General features: G+C 42.6%; 1 protein-coding gene across 3 annotated transcripts in view; it reads left to right on the top strand.

The window, feature by feature from the left end:
* Positions 1-17,386, top strand: part of shank2b (SH3 and multiple ankyrin repeat domains 2b) — a 1,185,964-nt gene that overhangs the window by 299,175 nt on the left and 869,403 nt on the right. For all 3 annotated transcript variants that reach the window (XM_073049802.1, XM_073049805.1, XM_073049804.1), the window contains 2 exons: positions 1,029-1,232; positions 3,193-3,264. In XM_073049802.1, coding sequence (XP_072905903.1) covers positions 1,029-1,232; positions 3,193-3,264 — 276 coding nt within the window. The remainder of the gene's footprint in view (positions 1-1,028; positions 1,233-3,192; positions 3,265-17,386) is intronic.

Raw genomic sequence — 17,386 nt, 5'->3', positions numbered from 1 at the left:
TAGTGTAATGCTATTTCTGCAATCACCGATCTGGGTTCAGTTCTCTCCGTTGTCTGTAAAAAGTTTGTGCGTTCTCTGTGTAACCATATGGGTTTCATTTCGATTCTCCGGTTTCCTCCAGGATTCCAAAGACGTATGGGTTAGTAGGTTAATTGGTCACATAGTTGCCATTGGGCAGTGTGAATGCGTTGGACTGGGAGAGCATGTTGCTGTGCTCTATTTCTAGATAAAATACAAGAATGTGGCACAAAGTGTAACATCACAGAGAAAGTGCTGTGCAGGTAAACAATGAGGTGCAAGATCATAACAAGGTAGATTGTGAGGTCAAGAGTCCATCTTACCAAACTAGGAAGCTATTTAATAGTCATCACAAGGTATCAGAGAATCTGGAGACTGGAGTGAGGAAATGAAGGAGAGTGCAGACCTGAGTGAGGGAGTGTGTGTTAATGTTTGAGGGGGCGTAAATCAAAGTAACAGCAAAAATGAAGATCTGTGGCAGTGGCAGAAGGTTGGTGGGTAGGGGGATGAAGAGGAGAAGTAAAGTATTTGTGAGGAGCTGTGAGGGAAAATAGATGATAGGAAAATGGTGAAATGGATGGATGGAATTCTCTGGATGGATGGCAAAGATTCAATGGCAGAAAGAAAAACATGGCTCCCATGCACCATCAGGCCATGCCATTCAAGGACTTGTGCTAATGTTATTTTTGTGACTGGATGTGCTGTTTGTGATGGTACGTGCTGAGTTTTGCACCTTGTTTCCAGAGGAACGCTGTTGTTCAGCTGTATACATGTGTATTGTGAATGACAATTAACATTAAATTTGAAATTGGCTGAATGACCTTCTTTATCATTGGAAAATAAATGTGAATAGAAAATAAGTTGAGTGGATGTTCTTTAGGTGTTTTGAAGACTCGAGTGCAACCTTGATTGTAATTCTGTATAAAAGGTCAAAATCATGTGCACTGAATTCATGAAGCAGGTTGGTTGGAGGCTGCTTGGTGCCATTTCACTTTGCTTTTGTCCTGCAGAAATGTATGCGATTTGATCCTGATGCTACAGTGTGGGTGGCCAAGCAACGCATCCTATGCACCCTCAACCACAGTCTGAAGGACGTGCTGAATTATGGCCTGTTCCAACCAGCCAGCAATGGAAGAGATGGCAAATTTTTGGATGAGGAGCGTCTGCTCAAAGAATACCCCCAGCCCATCAACAAAGGAGTCCCCTCCCTGGAGGTAACAAATTACAAAAGAGTCAAGAATATTCTGGGTTGTACCCACTAAGTCTTGATCACTTTAATCTCGACTATGGCTAAATGTATTAATTGGGAAACTGATATGCTTTATAGATCGTCTTTAGAAATCTCTTTACATTTTACAGTCTTTGAAACTTTCCCAAAATGAGGTAATTCTCGTCATATTGTAAACCAGTTTCCCACAAATAATAAGCAGGTTAATGCCTGGGTAATCTACTTTAATTATACTTTTCAGGAAATAACTATGAAATTAGGGGGATGTTCCTCCCTGAGATCATGTATTTCTGAAAGCAGATGAAAGCTTTATCTGAAAATTGGCACCTTAAAATAGTACAAAGCAATGCTCCCTTAGAACTCTGCTGAAGCACCAACCTCAATCAAACCTCCGGAGTTCTAGCTCGAGCAGACCAGTTCTCATTTTGAACTGCGCTCAAATTTAAACAACCTCCTGGTTTGGAACATCCTGCAAGCATTCTATCAAAACCTTTTCATAATCTGAAAAAGCTTATGGTGGCTTGATAGAACTTTCCCTTCTGAAAGAAAAAGAAGCACAATTATTCTGTGCTCAAAGGAAAACAATGATGTTCAAAGTACGCTTATGATAAAAGTATGTACACTATATACCACCTTGAGATTCATCTCCTTACAGACAGCCACAAAACAAAGAAACACAATAGAACCCATTATATAAAAAAAGACCATTAAACGCCCAATGTGCAGAAAAAAACCAAATTGTGCAAACAATAAAAGTCAACAAATAACATTCGGAGCTGAAATTCACTAAAGTAAGTCCACAGACGATCACTGCAGTCGATCCAGGATCCCATTAGTTGCAAACTTAGTCCAGTGCAGAGAGGAATAAACCTCACGGAGCAGTGAGCTGAACACTGGCCTGTCTCTTGCCTCTGGCCCCGATGCAATCACCTCCTCAACCTGCCCGGCACTTAAATCGACCAAACAGCAGGTTGATCCTCGCTCTCAGCCCCGGGCCCTGCTGCTTTGGTATGCTCTCGGGCCTGGGACCTTCCGCCTCGATTCAGCTCACACCTGACACTTACTATTCAGCCCGCACTTAAGTTGGTCAAACCTCTACTTGTTCCTCACTCTTGGGTCCGGGCCTGTTGCCACACCTTGGGTTCTGCCATTTCAAATTGCCTCCAAGTCTGCTCCAGCAGCCAAACATTGGCTTGATCCCCGCTGTCAGGCCTGAGCCCCATCACCTCTATTCAGCCTGTACACACCACACCTCAATCATCAACCTTGGAGATTTCAGTTCGCACTGCAAAAATACCAGATACTCAACAAATCTGTTGTTGGATGAGGGGAGTATTGTTTAAGATGTATCATGAAATAACTTACATTAAATCAGGCTGGTGACTTTACAGATGTGCTCTCTGACCTGACCAGTTTGCAGTGTACACATGAAATTCATTTGATGTGGCTGTACGTCTCAGTACTGTTTCACAAATGCTCCAACCCATCATTGCACTTATACCCACTTCACTGGGCTTCACATCTCCAATTTTAGTTAGTTCTCCACTACAGAGTGAGTCCATGGCTTCCAGGAGTGGAGTTTGAACCCAACACATTGACTCTTGATTTACTGATGCTGCCCGTTAATTTCATTGATCTCAAGAGATCTAGAGTAACACACACAAAATTGCCGGAGGAACTCAGCAGGTCAGACAGCATCTATGGAAAGGAATAAAGAGTTGACATGTCAAGCTGAGACACCTTCATCAGGACTGGGAAGGTAGGGAGACAAAATTTCTTCCCCTCTCCTTTCCAGTCCTGATGAACATCTCTGTTTGAAACATCGACTCTTTATACATTTCACTGAACTGGTGTCGAGTCAGCAAACTAGGAGTGATTTTATGAAAAATATCTTAATTGAAATTAAATGATCTAAATTAATTGAGGAAAATATTTATATTTTACAGTTTTGCTACAAGAAAAGGGTATACAAGCAAGCACATATCGATGAGAAGCAAATTTCAAAGCTTCATACGAAGGTGAGTGTGTTGCTGACACCAACACCTTTACAATTGTAAATGAACACCATTTTGCCATTCCTCTTTTGCATTATTTACTTATTTATTGTAACGTAGTAATTTTTATGTCTTCAACTGTACTGCTGCCACAAAACAACACATTTCATGACATACTGTTTACCAATGAGAGTAAACTTGTTTCTGATTCTGAGATGGGCCAGTCATGCTCCTTCACCAGTTTAGTTTCCTACTATGTAATTTTTTTAAAAACTGGGAAATTATTGTATTCTCAATTTTCCACTTTGGCATACATCACATTCCTCATGCACTCTTTTCCATTGCCTTCTAACTGAGTACCTGTTTGCCTATCCTTGCTTTTTGAGCTAATTTTATCTCCTCACTCCTAGGCTGAACTCCTGCCCGCAGTTTGTTGGTCTCTGTCCTCCTCTATATTCTTAAATTTTCTCCTCTGCCTCCACTAACCTGGCTTTTGTCTCCCATTCATGCTCTAATTTCTCCCATTCCCACTTCTTCCATCTCTGCAAGTGATTAGTTGCCAATGAGGAAACTGAGACCAAAAGAATTAAACGTTGAACTTACAGGTTTCTCTGACATTAGGACCCCCTCAGTCCATAAGACATAGGAGCAGAATTAGGCCATTCATCCCATCGAGTCTGCTCCGCTACTCCATCATGGCTGGTCCCAGATCCCACTCAACATATCCTTTGAAGCCCTGAACAATCAGGAAACGATCAACTTCCACCTTAAGTATACCCAAGAACTTGGCCTCCACCACAGCCTGTGACAGAGCATTCCACAGATTCAGTACTCTTTGGCTAAGAGAAATTCTTCTTTACCTCTATTCTAAAGGGTCACCCCTCAATTTTGAGGCTGTGCCCTCTAGTTCTGGATACCACCACCATAGGAACCATCCTCTCTACGTCCACCCTTTCAAGTCCTTTCAACATACAGTAGACTTCAGTGAGATCCCCCCACATTCTTCTAGATTCCAGCAAGTACAGGCCCAAAGATACCAAACACTGCTCATATATTAACCCTTTCATTCCTGGAATCATCCTATTTAACTCCCTCTGGACTCTCTCCAATGACAACACATCCTTTCTGAGATATGGGACCCAAAACTGTTAACAGTACTCCAAGTGTGGCCAGGCCAGTGTCTTATAAAGGCTCAGCATTATCTCCTTGCTTTTATATTCTAATCCCCTTAAAATAAATGTCAACATTGGATTTGCCATCTTTACTACAGACTCAACCTGTAAATTAATCTTCTGGGAGACTTGCACGAGGACTCCCAAGTTCCCCTGCACCTCCGATGTTTGAACCTTCTCCTCATTTAGTTAATAGTCTGCACTATTGTTCCTTTTACCAAAATGCATTATCATACATTTCTCAGCACTGTATTCCATCTGCCAATTTTTTGCCCATTCTTCTAATTTGCCTGTCCTGCTGCAATCGTATTGCTTCCTCAACACTACCTACCCCTCCACCTATCTTTGTATCATCTGCAAACTTTGCCACAAAGCCATTAATTCCATTATCTAAATCAATGACAAACCATGTGAAAAGTAGCGGTTCCAATACTGACCCCTGAGGAACACCACTAGTCACCGGCAGCCCCCTCTCACTGCCTCCTGCCTGTCAGCTATTCCTCTATCCATGCCAGTATCTTTTCTGTAACACCATAGGATTTTATCTTGTTAAGCAGTCTCATGTATGGCACCTTATCAAATGCCTTCTGAAAATCCAAGTAAATGACATCCACTGCCTTTCCTTGGTCCACCCTGCTTGTTACTTCATCGAAGAACTCTAACAGATTTGTCAGGCAAGATTTCCCTTTACAGAAACCATGCTGACTTTGACTTATTTTATCATTGGTCTTTAAGTACCTCGAAACCTCATCCTTAATAATAGACTTCAATATCTTCCCAACCACTGAGGTTAGGCTATCTAACCTATAATTTCCTCTTTTACCTTCAAAGGTTCAAAGGTCAAGTTTAATGTCAGAGAAATTGATGTAATCTACACCCTTAAATGCTTTTTCTTTGCAAAACATCCACGAAAACAGAGAAGTGCCCCAAAGAATGAACAACAGTTAAACGTGAGAACCCTGAAGTTCCCCCAGCTCCCCCCTCCCATGCGTAAGTGGCAGCGAGCAACGATCCCCCCTCTCCTCACCAGCAAAATTAAACACTCATTAGTACAATCACCGAGCCCAAGCGTGCGCTAAGCGATAGCAAAGACACAGACCTTGCAGTCACCCCAAAAGCTTCGTACTTCATCCAAATTCGACAACCCAGAAGTTCTCTCTCTCCCTGGCAAAGGAGAGGGAGGTGTCCCCATTTTCACAGTGAGCAGGAGACATAACAACAACCTGTTGGTTTGTAGTCTTAAAAGTTCGTTTCATCACTTTTTTCAAGCTCTGTGATCAAAGATCGCAAAGACTCGGGTCTTTAGGCCCACAGCAAAAGATTTTCCGGCCTCTCCGACGACACACGAATCTCCAGCCACGACACCGACCCTTAACCCACCCATCTCCAGAGCCCCGAGATCTTAGGCATCCGAACACAATTGTAATTCTCAGGCCAAACCCTAGGCATGTCAAATAGCGGCCAGTTGTGGAACCTCGAGAACAGGTCCCATTCCCGCAAAGAACTGAAGCCTGCTTGTAACTCCAGGTCAGGGTCTTCAAAAGAACTCAGAAAGGAAAAAAATAAAGATATTAAAGGTAGAGATAGAGCTGTTTCTGAATTTGCAAGCAAAGGAGTCGCCGTTAGGCGCCATCATTTCTCTTAAGCTCCACCCACTCCCTTCTTAAAGAGTGGACTGACATTTGCAATCCTGCAGTCCTCTGGGACCAAGCCAACATCAAGTGGTTCTTGAAAGATCATGACCAATGCATCCAGTATCTCTTCAGCAACCTCTCTCAGGACTCTGGGATGTAGTCCATCTGGTCCAGGTGACCTATCCACCTTAAGACCTTTGAGATTACCTAGCAACTTTTCCTTTGTATTAACAATGTCACTCACTCCTGCTCCCCGACACTCATGGACCTCTGGCACACTGCTAGTGTCTTCCGCAATGAAGTAGATGCAAAGTACCCATTAAGTTTATCTGCTATTTCTTTGATCCCCCGTTACTACCTCACCAGCATCATTTTCCAGTGGTCCAATAGCAACTCTCATCTCCCTTTTACTCTTTATATAACTGAAAAAACTTTTGGTATCCTGCTTTATATTATTGGCTGGCCTACCCTCATATTTCATCTTTTCCCTTTTTATAGCTTTCTAAATTGCCTTTTGTTGGGTTTTAAAAACTTCCCAATCATTCAACTTCCCACTCACTTTCCCACTCACAGCCCTCGCCTTCCTATAAACATGGTTGAATTTTAATCTGATGGTGCATTTGAAATTAGTTGTGTCTGGTGTTTTCAGGCTATTATAAATGCGAGTGCATCTGACAGCAGTTCCAGCCCTCATGTATCTAGACATTATGTCAGAAATACACAGTCCTTGCAAGAGGCGGACTTCTGAAGTCTGTAGTTAAGGCACCAGACAGAAATGGGTAGAGAGTCAGAGGTGTTCAATGGAATGATTGTGTGGAGAGAGGGAGAGGCCTGACAACGTTAAACATATAGCAATGAAAATCAGCAAAATAGATTGATATAATGCATTTACTTTGTGCTATTGTGCTCCAGCACAGCCTTTGGTCCAATTAATCTCTGATACATTTATGATATTTCCTAGTGGTCCAATTGAATCAGGAATGAGAGAGGAGGTGACTGACCCACAGGTCTATGAGCAAGATTTAAAAAGGAGTGTTCATGGATATTCAGTGTTTTCCAGTGACCCAATCAAATCATGATTCATTAGCAAGGGCAAATATATTTAAAGCAGGGACAAATGGAGAGGCCATTGTTGGAGTGGACCAGTGTTAGAGTGGGGAGGCTTTGGTGAGAACAGGCTTGGGTGAAGTACATATCTGGTAAGTTTCTTCTTCATTCTTCAACTGTCAGTACATAGTTAGAGCAGTGAAAATGACTCCAGAGGCTGTGTTGTGCTCATTATTTGAGTTGTGGGAATCCTGGGAGAACTCCAGCTTCTTGGATAACCACATCTGCACCAGGTGCAGCTCCTCAAAGAACGTGTTGAGGAACTGGAGTTGCAGCTCGATGACCTTTGCCTCATATGGTAAACTGAGGAGGTGATAGATAGGAGCTACAGAGAGATAGTGACCCCTAAGTTGCAGGAGGCAGGAACCTGGCTGATTGTCAGGAGAGGGAAGGGAAATGGGAAGCCAATACAGAGTACCCCTTTGGCCGTTCCCACTCAATAATAAGTATACCATTTTGGATACTGCTGGGGAAGTCACAGTGATCGGGTCTCTGGCACTGAGTCTGATGCCGTGACTCAGAAGGAAAGTGGGGAGAAGAGGACTGCAGTAGTGACGGGATTCCATAATTAGAGGAGTAGGCATGAGATTGTTTGGATGTGATAGGGATCCAAATGGATGGTATGTTGCCTCCCAGGTGCCAGGGTCAGGGACGCGTCGAATCGGGTCCATGGCATTCGAAAGGGGAAGGGTGAGCAGTCAGAAATCTGGGTTCATATTGACACCAGTGACGTAGGTAGGAAATGGGAGGGGATCCTGAAGAGAGAATGCAGGGAGCTAGATAGAAAGCTGAAAACAGGACTTCCAGGGTGGTAATCTCTGGATTGCTGCCGGTGCCATGCGCTAGTGAGGATAAGAATAGGATGATTTTGCAAGTGAATGCGTGGCTGAGGAACCGCTGCAGGGGGCAGGGCTTTCGATTTCTGCATCATTGAAGTGTCTTCTGGAGAAAGATAGATAGATAGATAGATAGATAGATAGATACTTTATTCATCCCCATGGGGAAATTCAACATTTTTTCCAATGTCCCATACACTTGTTGTAGCAAAAACTCATTACATACAATACTTAACTCAGTAATAATATGATATGCATCTAAATCACTAACTCAAAAAGCATTAATAATAGCTTTAAAAAAAAAAGTTCTTAAGTCCTGGCAGTTGAATTGTAAAGCCTAATGGCATTGGGGAGTATTGACCTCTTCATCCTGTCTGAGGAGCATTGCATCAACAGTAACCTGTCGCTGAAACTGCTTCTCTGTCTCTGGATGGTGCTATGTAGAGGATGTTCAGGGTTTTCCATAATTGACCGTAGCCTACTCAGCGCCCTTCGCTCAGCTACCGATGTTAAACTCTCCAGTACTTTGCCCACGACAGAGCCCGCCTTCCTTATCAGCTTATTAAGACGTGAGGCGTCCTTCTTCTTAATGCTTCCTCCCCAACACGCCACCACAAAGAAGAGGGCGCTCTCAACAACTGACCTATAGAACATCTTCAGCATCTCACTGCAGACATTGAATGACGCCAACCTTCTAAGGAAGTACAGTCGACTCTGTGCCTTCCTGCACAAGGCATCTGTGTTGGCAGATAAGGGATGGGTTACATTTGAACCCGAGGGTGATCAATACCCTGGCAGCAGGTTTGGGAGGGTTTAAATTAATTTGGCAGGGGAATGGGAAATAGAGTGTTAGGGCTCAGGATGGGGCATTTGGTATACAAGCAGAGGCAGCGCATTGATGGACAGAGGAAGGGCAGGCAGATTAGCAGGCAAAATTGCAGTCGGTGGGATGAGTTGCAGTGTAATGGGGACAAAATTGAAAAGGGTGACTAATGTGGGACCAAAGGTATTTGAATGCACGCAGTGTACAGAATAAGGCAGATAATCTGGAGCGCATTTGGAGTTTGGCATCACTGAGTCATGGCTGAAAGAAGATGATAGTTGGGAGTTTAACATCCAAGGATACACATTGTAATGAAAGAACAGGCAGGTGGGCAGAGGCGGTGGTATGGCTCTGTTGGTAGAAGAAATATTAAAACAAATCCCTAGAAAGAGGTGACCTAGGATTGGAAGATGTAGAATAGTTGTGGGTAGAGTTATAGAACTGCAAGGGTAAAAAGACCCCGAAGGGAGTAGTATAGAGGCCTCTGAACATTTGTCAAGATGTGGGCTACAAATTACAATGGGAGACAGAAAATGCATCTGAAAAGGGCAATGCTATGATAGTTATGGGGGATTTCAATATGCAGGTAGATTGGAAAAATCGGGTTGGGGCTAAATCCTAAAGGAGAGGATTTGTAGAATGCCTGTGGATTGGCTTTAGAGCAGCTTGTGGCTGAGCCCACTTGGAGAAATTGTATTCTGGTTTGGGTGTTGTGTAATGAACCAGATTTGATTCAGGAGCTTAAGGTAAAGGAACCTTTCATAAACAGTGATCATAATATGATAGAATTCACCCTGCAATTTGAAAGGGAAAGAAGCTAAAGTCAAATGTATCTGTAATACAGTGGAGTAAAAGGAATTACAGAGGCACGAGAGAGGAGCTGGCTAAAGTTGATTGGACAGGACACCAGCAGGGATGATGGCAGAACAGCAATGACTAGAGTTTCTGTAAACACCTTGGTAGACGCAGGACAGATACATCCCATAGAAGAAGCATTCTGAAGGCACAATGACACAACCGTGGCTGACAAGGGAAGTCCAAGCCAAAGGGAGGACATATAATAGAGAAAAAATTAGTGAGAAGTTAGGGGATTGGAAAGCTTTTAAAAACCAACAGAAGGCAACTAAAAAGCCATAAGGAAGGAAAACATGAAATATGAAGGTAAGCTAGCCAATAATGTCAAAAAGGATACCCAATCTTTTTTCAGACGGTAAAAAGAATATACCAAGTCTCTGGCACTAAGTCTTCCACTGTGGCTCAGAAGGGAAGGGGCCAGAGGTGGAATGCAGTGGTGATAGGAAATTCCATAGTTAGAGTAGTAGATAGGATAGTCTGTGGACACAATAGACAGACCCATGTGGTATGTTGCCTCCCAGGTGGCAGAGTCAGGGATATGTCTGGTCATGTCTATGACATTATAAAGGTGGAGGGTGAGTAGCCAGATGTCTTTGTATATATTTGTACCAATGCCATAGGAAGGAAAAGAAAGGAGGTCCAGGAGTGAATTTAGAAGAATGAGGGTGATCTCATTGAATCCTATCAAATGTGGAACTGCCTAGATAGAATGGATGTGAAGGGGATATTTCCTTTGGTCAGAGAGAATAGGACCAGAGGGCACAGCCTCAAAATAGAGGGACGTCCATTTACAACAGAGATAGATAGATAGATAGATAGATACTTTATTCATCCCCATGGGGAAATTCCAACTTTTTTCCAATGTCCCATACACTTGTATTGGTATTTCTTTAGCTAGAAGGTGGTGAATCTGTAGAATTCATTGCCACAGGTGGCTGTGGAGGCTGGTCACTGGGTGCATTTAAGGTGGAGATTGATAGGTTCTTGGGCAGTCTGGGTGTGAAATATTATGGGGAGAATGGGGTTGAGAGGGAAATGGATCAGCCATGATGAAATGATGGAGCAGACTTGATGGGCCAAATGTCCTAATTATGCTCCTATGTCTTATGGTCTTATGGAGTAAAAGAGGGGTGACTGTAGCTATCTGACCACTGGGAAATGATGCTGGAGAGGTAGTAATGAGGGACAAGGAAATAGCTGACAAACTGAACAAGTATTTTTCATCAGTCTGTGGAGGACACCAGCAGTATGCTGGAAGTTTGAGAATGTCAGGGGCAGAAGTGAGTTTAGTTGCTATTACACGGGAGATGGTGTTTGGGAAGATGAAAGGTTGGAAGGTAGATAAGTCATCTAGAACAGATGTACTACACCTGAGGGTTCGAAAGAGGTGGCTGAAGAGATTGTGCAGGCAGTAATATTGATCTTTCAAGAATCAATTGATTCTGGCATGGTTTGGAGGAATGGAAGATTGCAAATGTCAATTTACTCTTCAAGAAGGGAGAAAGGGAGAAGAAAGGAAATTAAGCTCAGTTAGCCTGACCTCAGTGGTTGGAAATTTGTTGGAGTCGATTGTTAAGATTGAGGTTTTGGGGTACTTGGAGGCACATGATAAAATGGGCCAAAATCAGCATGGTTTTCTAAAGGGGAAATCTTGCCTGACAAATCTTACCTGAAGAAATAACAGGCAGGACAAATATGTTGTGTAGATGTTGTGTACTTGGAGTTTCAGAAGACCTTTGACAAGATGCTGCACATGAGGCTGCTTAGCAAGAAAAGAGCCCATCGTATTAAAGGACAGATATTAGCATGGACAGAACATTGGCTGATTGGCAGGAGGCAAAGAGTGGGAATAAAGGGAGTCTATTCTGATTGGTTGCCAGTGACAAGTTCCGCAGGGGCCGGTATAGGGACAACTTCTTTTTATGTTATATGTCAACCATTTAGATGATGGAATTGATAACCTACAGCTGAGTTTGCAGATGATGTGAAGACAGATGGAGGAGAAGGAAGTGTTGAGGAAGCAGAGAGGCTACAGAAGGACTTAGGCAGATTAGGACAATGGGCAAAGAAGTGGCAGATGGAATACAGTGTTGGGAAGTGTAAGTACGGTCATGCACTTTGGTAGAAGGAGTGAAAACATAGACTGTTTTCAAAAAGGGGAGAAAATACAAAAATCCAAGGTGCAAAGGGTGAAAGGAGAGTCCTTGTACAAAAGGTTAAATTGCAATTAGAATTGGTGGTGAGAAAGGCAAATGCAATATTGGCATTCATTTCAAGAGGATTAGAATATAAAAAACAAGGCTGTACTGTTGAAACTTTATAAAGCACTGGTGAGGGCTCACTGGGAGAATTGTGACCAGTTTTGGGCCCTTTATTTAAGAAAGGATGTGCTGACATTGAGAAGGTTCAAAGGAGGTTTATGAAAATGATCCTGGGATTGTCATATGAGCAGCATTTAATGACTCTGGGCCTTATTCGCTGGAATTTAGAAGAATGAGGAGGGATCTCATTAAAACGTATTGAAGGTTAAAAGGTTGAGATAGGCTAGATGTGGAGAGATGTTCTCCCTAGTGGGTGAGTCTAGGGCCAGAGGGCACAACCTCAGAATAGAGGGACTTCTATTTAAAACAAAGATGAGGATGAATTTCTATAGCTAGAGGGTGATGAATGAGTGTAATTTGTTACCACAGAAGGCTGTGGAAGATAGGTTATTGGGTGTATTTAAGGCAGATGCTGTTTGGTTCTTGATTAGCCAGGGTGTGAAATGATACAGGGACAAGGTGGAAAAACGGGGCTGAGAGGGAAATGGATCAGCCGTGATGGAATGGTGGTGTAGGCTCAATGCGCCGAATGGCCTAATTCTGCTCCTATGTCTTATTGTCTCATGAGGTAATAATTTATTTATGTCTTATTTTTAAAAAATTTCAAATTAATAATGTCATCTTGTTACAATTGGAAGAAAATTTTAATTAACTGGGTAACAATAATATCCCTGTGAAATGTCACGTCTTTGTGATGAACTTCCATGATAAGAGACTGAACAGTGCATCAGACACAGTGTTTGAGCCGAGGTGATGTGTGGCCACATAACTGCAGTGCATTTCTCAAAAGCCCCAAATTCCTTTACAGACAGGAGCGATCTCTGAAGCATAGTAACTGTTGTCAAGATGTCAAAGTTGTAGAGAACATTCCTGAATGCTCATAGCTGTGTATGCTGTTGTTGTGGGGTATTTAATCCTGTAAACTCCTTGACCTGTCAGATTTCATACCACAGTAATTGTGTTTCAGTTCCACGCTGTTTTAAATTTTGGTTTATGGCTGGCGCTTGTGGCTAATATGGCTGTGTGGAGTAACAACATTGAATGGTAGTCAGGGGAGAACAGAAAATAAACGAGTTATATGCTGGGCTGAGTCATCTGTGTTTCAGAACTTTGTTTTCAAGTTGGTGTATGTTGTCAGCACTCCTGTCTACAACCAGTGAAACACTGGTGTAAATGAGGAATTTACCCTCATTTCCAGTCACTAAATATACAGAAATGAAATGAAATTTGGTGAAATGAAATATCTGCTTTTGTCATTCAGTTCCATGGTACAGTATCTTGGAAATGGAGTGTTACATGTGGATGTTTTGTTTAATTCACTCTTGAGGGAGAAGACTAATTTCTATACCTCCCCCCACCCCCCATATGCCCACATTGCATCAAAGTTCAAGGATCAACTTTATTCAGTGCATACAATCACACATGTTAGGGATTTGCTGTCACAAACATGAAAACATTTGCAGTTGCTGGAAATCCAAGCAACATGTGCAAAATGCTGCAGGAACTCAGCAAGCCAGGCAGCATCTATAGAAAAGATTAAACAGTTGATGTTTCGGGATGAGACCCTTCGCCAGGACCGGAAAACTTGAGAAGTCAGAGCAAGAAAGTGGGGGAAGGGATGGATATAGTACAAGAGATAGGTGAAACCGGGAGAGGGGTTGAATTAAAGCGTAGGGATGTTGATTGGTGAAAGAGAAGTTGGAAAGCTGATTGGAGAGGGTAGAAGACCTGGAAGGAGCGGGAAGGAGAAGGAGCACCAGAGGGAGGTGATGGGCGGGAAAGGAAAAAGGTGAGAGAGGGAAACAAGAATGGGCCGTTACTGGAAGTTTGAGAAATCAATGTTCATGCCATCAGATTGGAGGCTACCCAGACAGAATATCAGGTGTTGGTCCTCCAACCTGAGTGTGGCCTCATCGTAGCAGTAGAGGAAGCTGTGGACTGACATGCCGGAATTTACTGTGGTGTGTTGGTGCGAGGCACAACAAAAATAACAACATTCAACTATTGTAAGAATAATATGAAAATAAACTTGGGATATGGAACAAAATGTGCAAAAATACATGAATACCAGCATGTATTTACAATATCAACAGCATTCCCTCCTTACGTCTACTAGCTTACAGGTCACCCTTGCACAAGGTGTAGCACTTGTTTAGCACTCACCTTGGATTGGGATCACATGAAGCCGTGGGAGCAGTGGTGGATGGTTGTATGAGCAGCCGGTGCATATCGCAAGTCCTGGTTAGGCAACCACTGATGCCAGGCAGACAATCTCTGAAGAGTATTGATAATGGCTGGGGTCACCCGTCTTGTAAAGACACTGCCCAGAAGAAGGCAATGACAAACTACTTCTGTAGAAAAATTTGCCAAGAACAATCAAGGTCATGGAAAGACCATGATCACTTACATCATACAACACGGCCTATAACAATCAAAACGGCATTATAGAAAGTGGTTTAAAGTGTTTACAGTGCAGTGTAGATGCATGATTAATATTTATATAGCACCTTTGTCACTCTCAATGTTTCAGATCAATTCACAACCAATGTAACAAATGCAACAGGAAGTCCAGTCTAACCAGAGAAAAGTGCAAAAAAACCAAATCTGTTAAAATAAAATCTTAAGTGTAGTTTAAATTACCTTGATTTTTTAAATGAAGTTATTCTACAGAAGTTTTAGAGCAATCTACAGAAATTTCTTAGCTGGAGGGTGATGAAACTGTGTTACTCTGTCCTGATGAAGGATCTCGGCCCAAAACGTTGACTGCTCATTTCCACGGATGCTGCCCGACCGGTTGAGTTCCTCCAGCGTGTTGTACATGTTACTCTGCCATAGACAGCTGTAGAGGCAAAGTCATTAGGTATATTTAAAGCAGAGGTTGGTAAGTTCTTGATTAGTCAGGACATCAAAGGTTATGGAGAGAAGGCAGGAGAGTGGGGTTGAGAGGGGTAATAAATCAGCTCTGATGGAATTGTGGAGCAGATTCTAAGGGCCTAATAGCCTAATTCTACTCCTATCTTTTATGGTCTTATTGCAATGATGTGCAACTGACAGGTCTATTAGAGAATCATATGTGTGTGATTTTTGTCCTAATGCTTAATTCAGGGACCATAACAAATTCAAATTGAGATATTTTCACTTCAAGAAATTATAAACATGGTCTTTCCTCCATTTGCAATTGTGTTCACTGAGGGAAGCTCACAGCTATTGTCTAGTTCACATATAGCCTGCTGGGAAGAAGGTCAGTGCTGTGAAAATGACCTCTCTGTAATGACCATATGTTGCCATGGATACAAGTGAACCAGGTGTCAGATATTGGGGCAGAAGGATGGTTTGGGTGGCACATTTCCTGGGACTTGATCACACAGGAATGGCCTGGACTCTGTGATCTTCATGGTTCCATCAGATCACATGACTTGCTTTGGGATAAAGATGAAAAGGGTTAGTTTAATCTGTCACGTGTACATCAAAACATACAGTGAAATGCAACATTTTATATCTATGGCCAGCCCCGTCCTAGGGTTGTGCTGACTGCAGCCCATGAGTGGCGCCTTGTCTCTGGTGCCAACGTACCATGCTCATAACTCCCTAACTCTCACACTAATCATATGTCTTTGGAATGTGGGAGGGAACCAGAGCACCCTGTGGAAACCCATGCGGTCATGGAGACAACAAGCAAACACTTTACAGGTAGCATCGGGAATTGAACCCCAATCGTTGATTGCTAGTACTGCAAAGCGATGGGCTAACCACTACACTTATGTGTGTTGGATGCACTGCTGGAGATGCTGTAGAGGTTGATACAACAGGATATTTAAAAGACTGTTAGATAGGTACATCGGGATTGGGACTGGAGGACCTGAGTCGTAAGGAAAGATTGAATAGGTTAGAACTTTATTCCATGGACTGTAGAAGGATGAAAGGAGACTTGATAGAAGTGTACACAATTATGAGGGGAAAACTGTAGTGCAGGCAGGATTTTTCCACTGTGGTTGTGTGAGACTACAACTGGAGGCCATGGGTTAAGGGTGAAAGGTGAAATGTTTAAGTTGAACATAAGGGGGAAAGTTCTTCACTCAGAGATTGGTGAGAATGTGGAACGAGCTGCCAGCACAAGTGGTGCATGCGAGAGCTCAATTTCAACATTGAAGAGAAGTTTGGATAGGTACATGGATTGCAGGGTGTGGAGGGCTATGGTCTGGATGGAGGTCGATGGGACTGGACAGTGTAAATGGTTCGGCATGGACTAGATGGGTCAAAGGGCCTGTTCCCATGACTCTATATGGATTAAAGAACACGGTGAGTTATGGGCCGTGTAGGAGGGAAGGTTTAGATTCATCGTGGCATAGGTTCATATAAGTTGGCACAGCACTATAGGCCAAAGGGCCTATACTATGCTGTAACTGTTCTATATTCTTAGCTTTATGTTCTATGCTCTGCGTATTCCTTTTGCTACCATGAGTGAATGTTGGAGGAAACAGCTCATGACCTTTTAAGATCTAGTTTCCGCAGAAAATCAGAAATTTACACAGCTCATATTAATGACATCATCGCATGCATGAAATAGAATGGGGAAATGAAGGGTGAACCATGACAGGATGGGCCAGGTCCAATTAGAGCAAAGAACAGTGCAGCCCAGGAACAGGCTCTTTGGCCCACAACGTTGTGCTGAGCCAAATAAATTAGTAATCAAGTGGCCAGCTCAACTAATCCCTTATGCCAATGCAATGCCCACATCCTTCCATTACCCCTCATTAATGTGTCTATCTAAACGTCTCTGAAATATTCCTTATGTATCTGCCTCTACCACCACTTCAGGCACCCACCACTTCTAGTGTAAAAAAAATACTTCAAAGCTCAAAGTAAGTTTATTATCAAAGTACATGTGTGTCAGCAAAAACAACCATGAGATTTGTTTTCTTCACAGGAAATGCAAGAAAAAAAAAACACACACAAGCCAGACAAACAACCAGTGTGTAAAAGCCAACAAACTGTGCCAATACAAAAAAGAAAAAAAAAAATGTGGAGAATGAGATTAAAAAGCCCTTGAAAGTCAGTCCATAGGTTGTGGGAACAGTTCAGTGATGGGGCAAGTGAAGTTGAGTGACGTTATCTCCTTTGGTTCAAGAGCCTGATGGTTGAGGGGTAAAACATCCCTCATGTCCCCTTAGAAATTATGCCCTCTCACCTTAATTGTTTGATGTGTTGGGTCCTTCGATAAGTATGGATGAGCACTTCAAAACAGTTGACAGATAAAATAAGTATCTTCACTCCAATCTGATTATCAAGCCAATATAAAAGTTGTGAGTAAAAGAATGTCAGTGTGAACATCTTTAGTAACTTTTTTTTATGGTCAGATTCAAACCAATTTATTAACGCAAGGGTAACTTACCATTTG

The sequence above is a fragment of the Hemitrygon akajei genome, chromosome 6 (genome assembly GCF_048418815.1).
Source record: "Hemitrygon akajei chromosome 6, sHemAka1.3, whole genome shotgun sequence".
NCBI classification, from domain to species: Eukaryota; Metazoa; Chordata; class Chondrichthyes; order Myliobatiformes; family Dasyatidae; genus Hemitrygon; species Hemitrygon akajei.
This window is presented reverse-complemented; position numbering and strand designations above follow the sequence as displayed.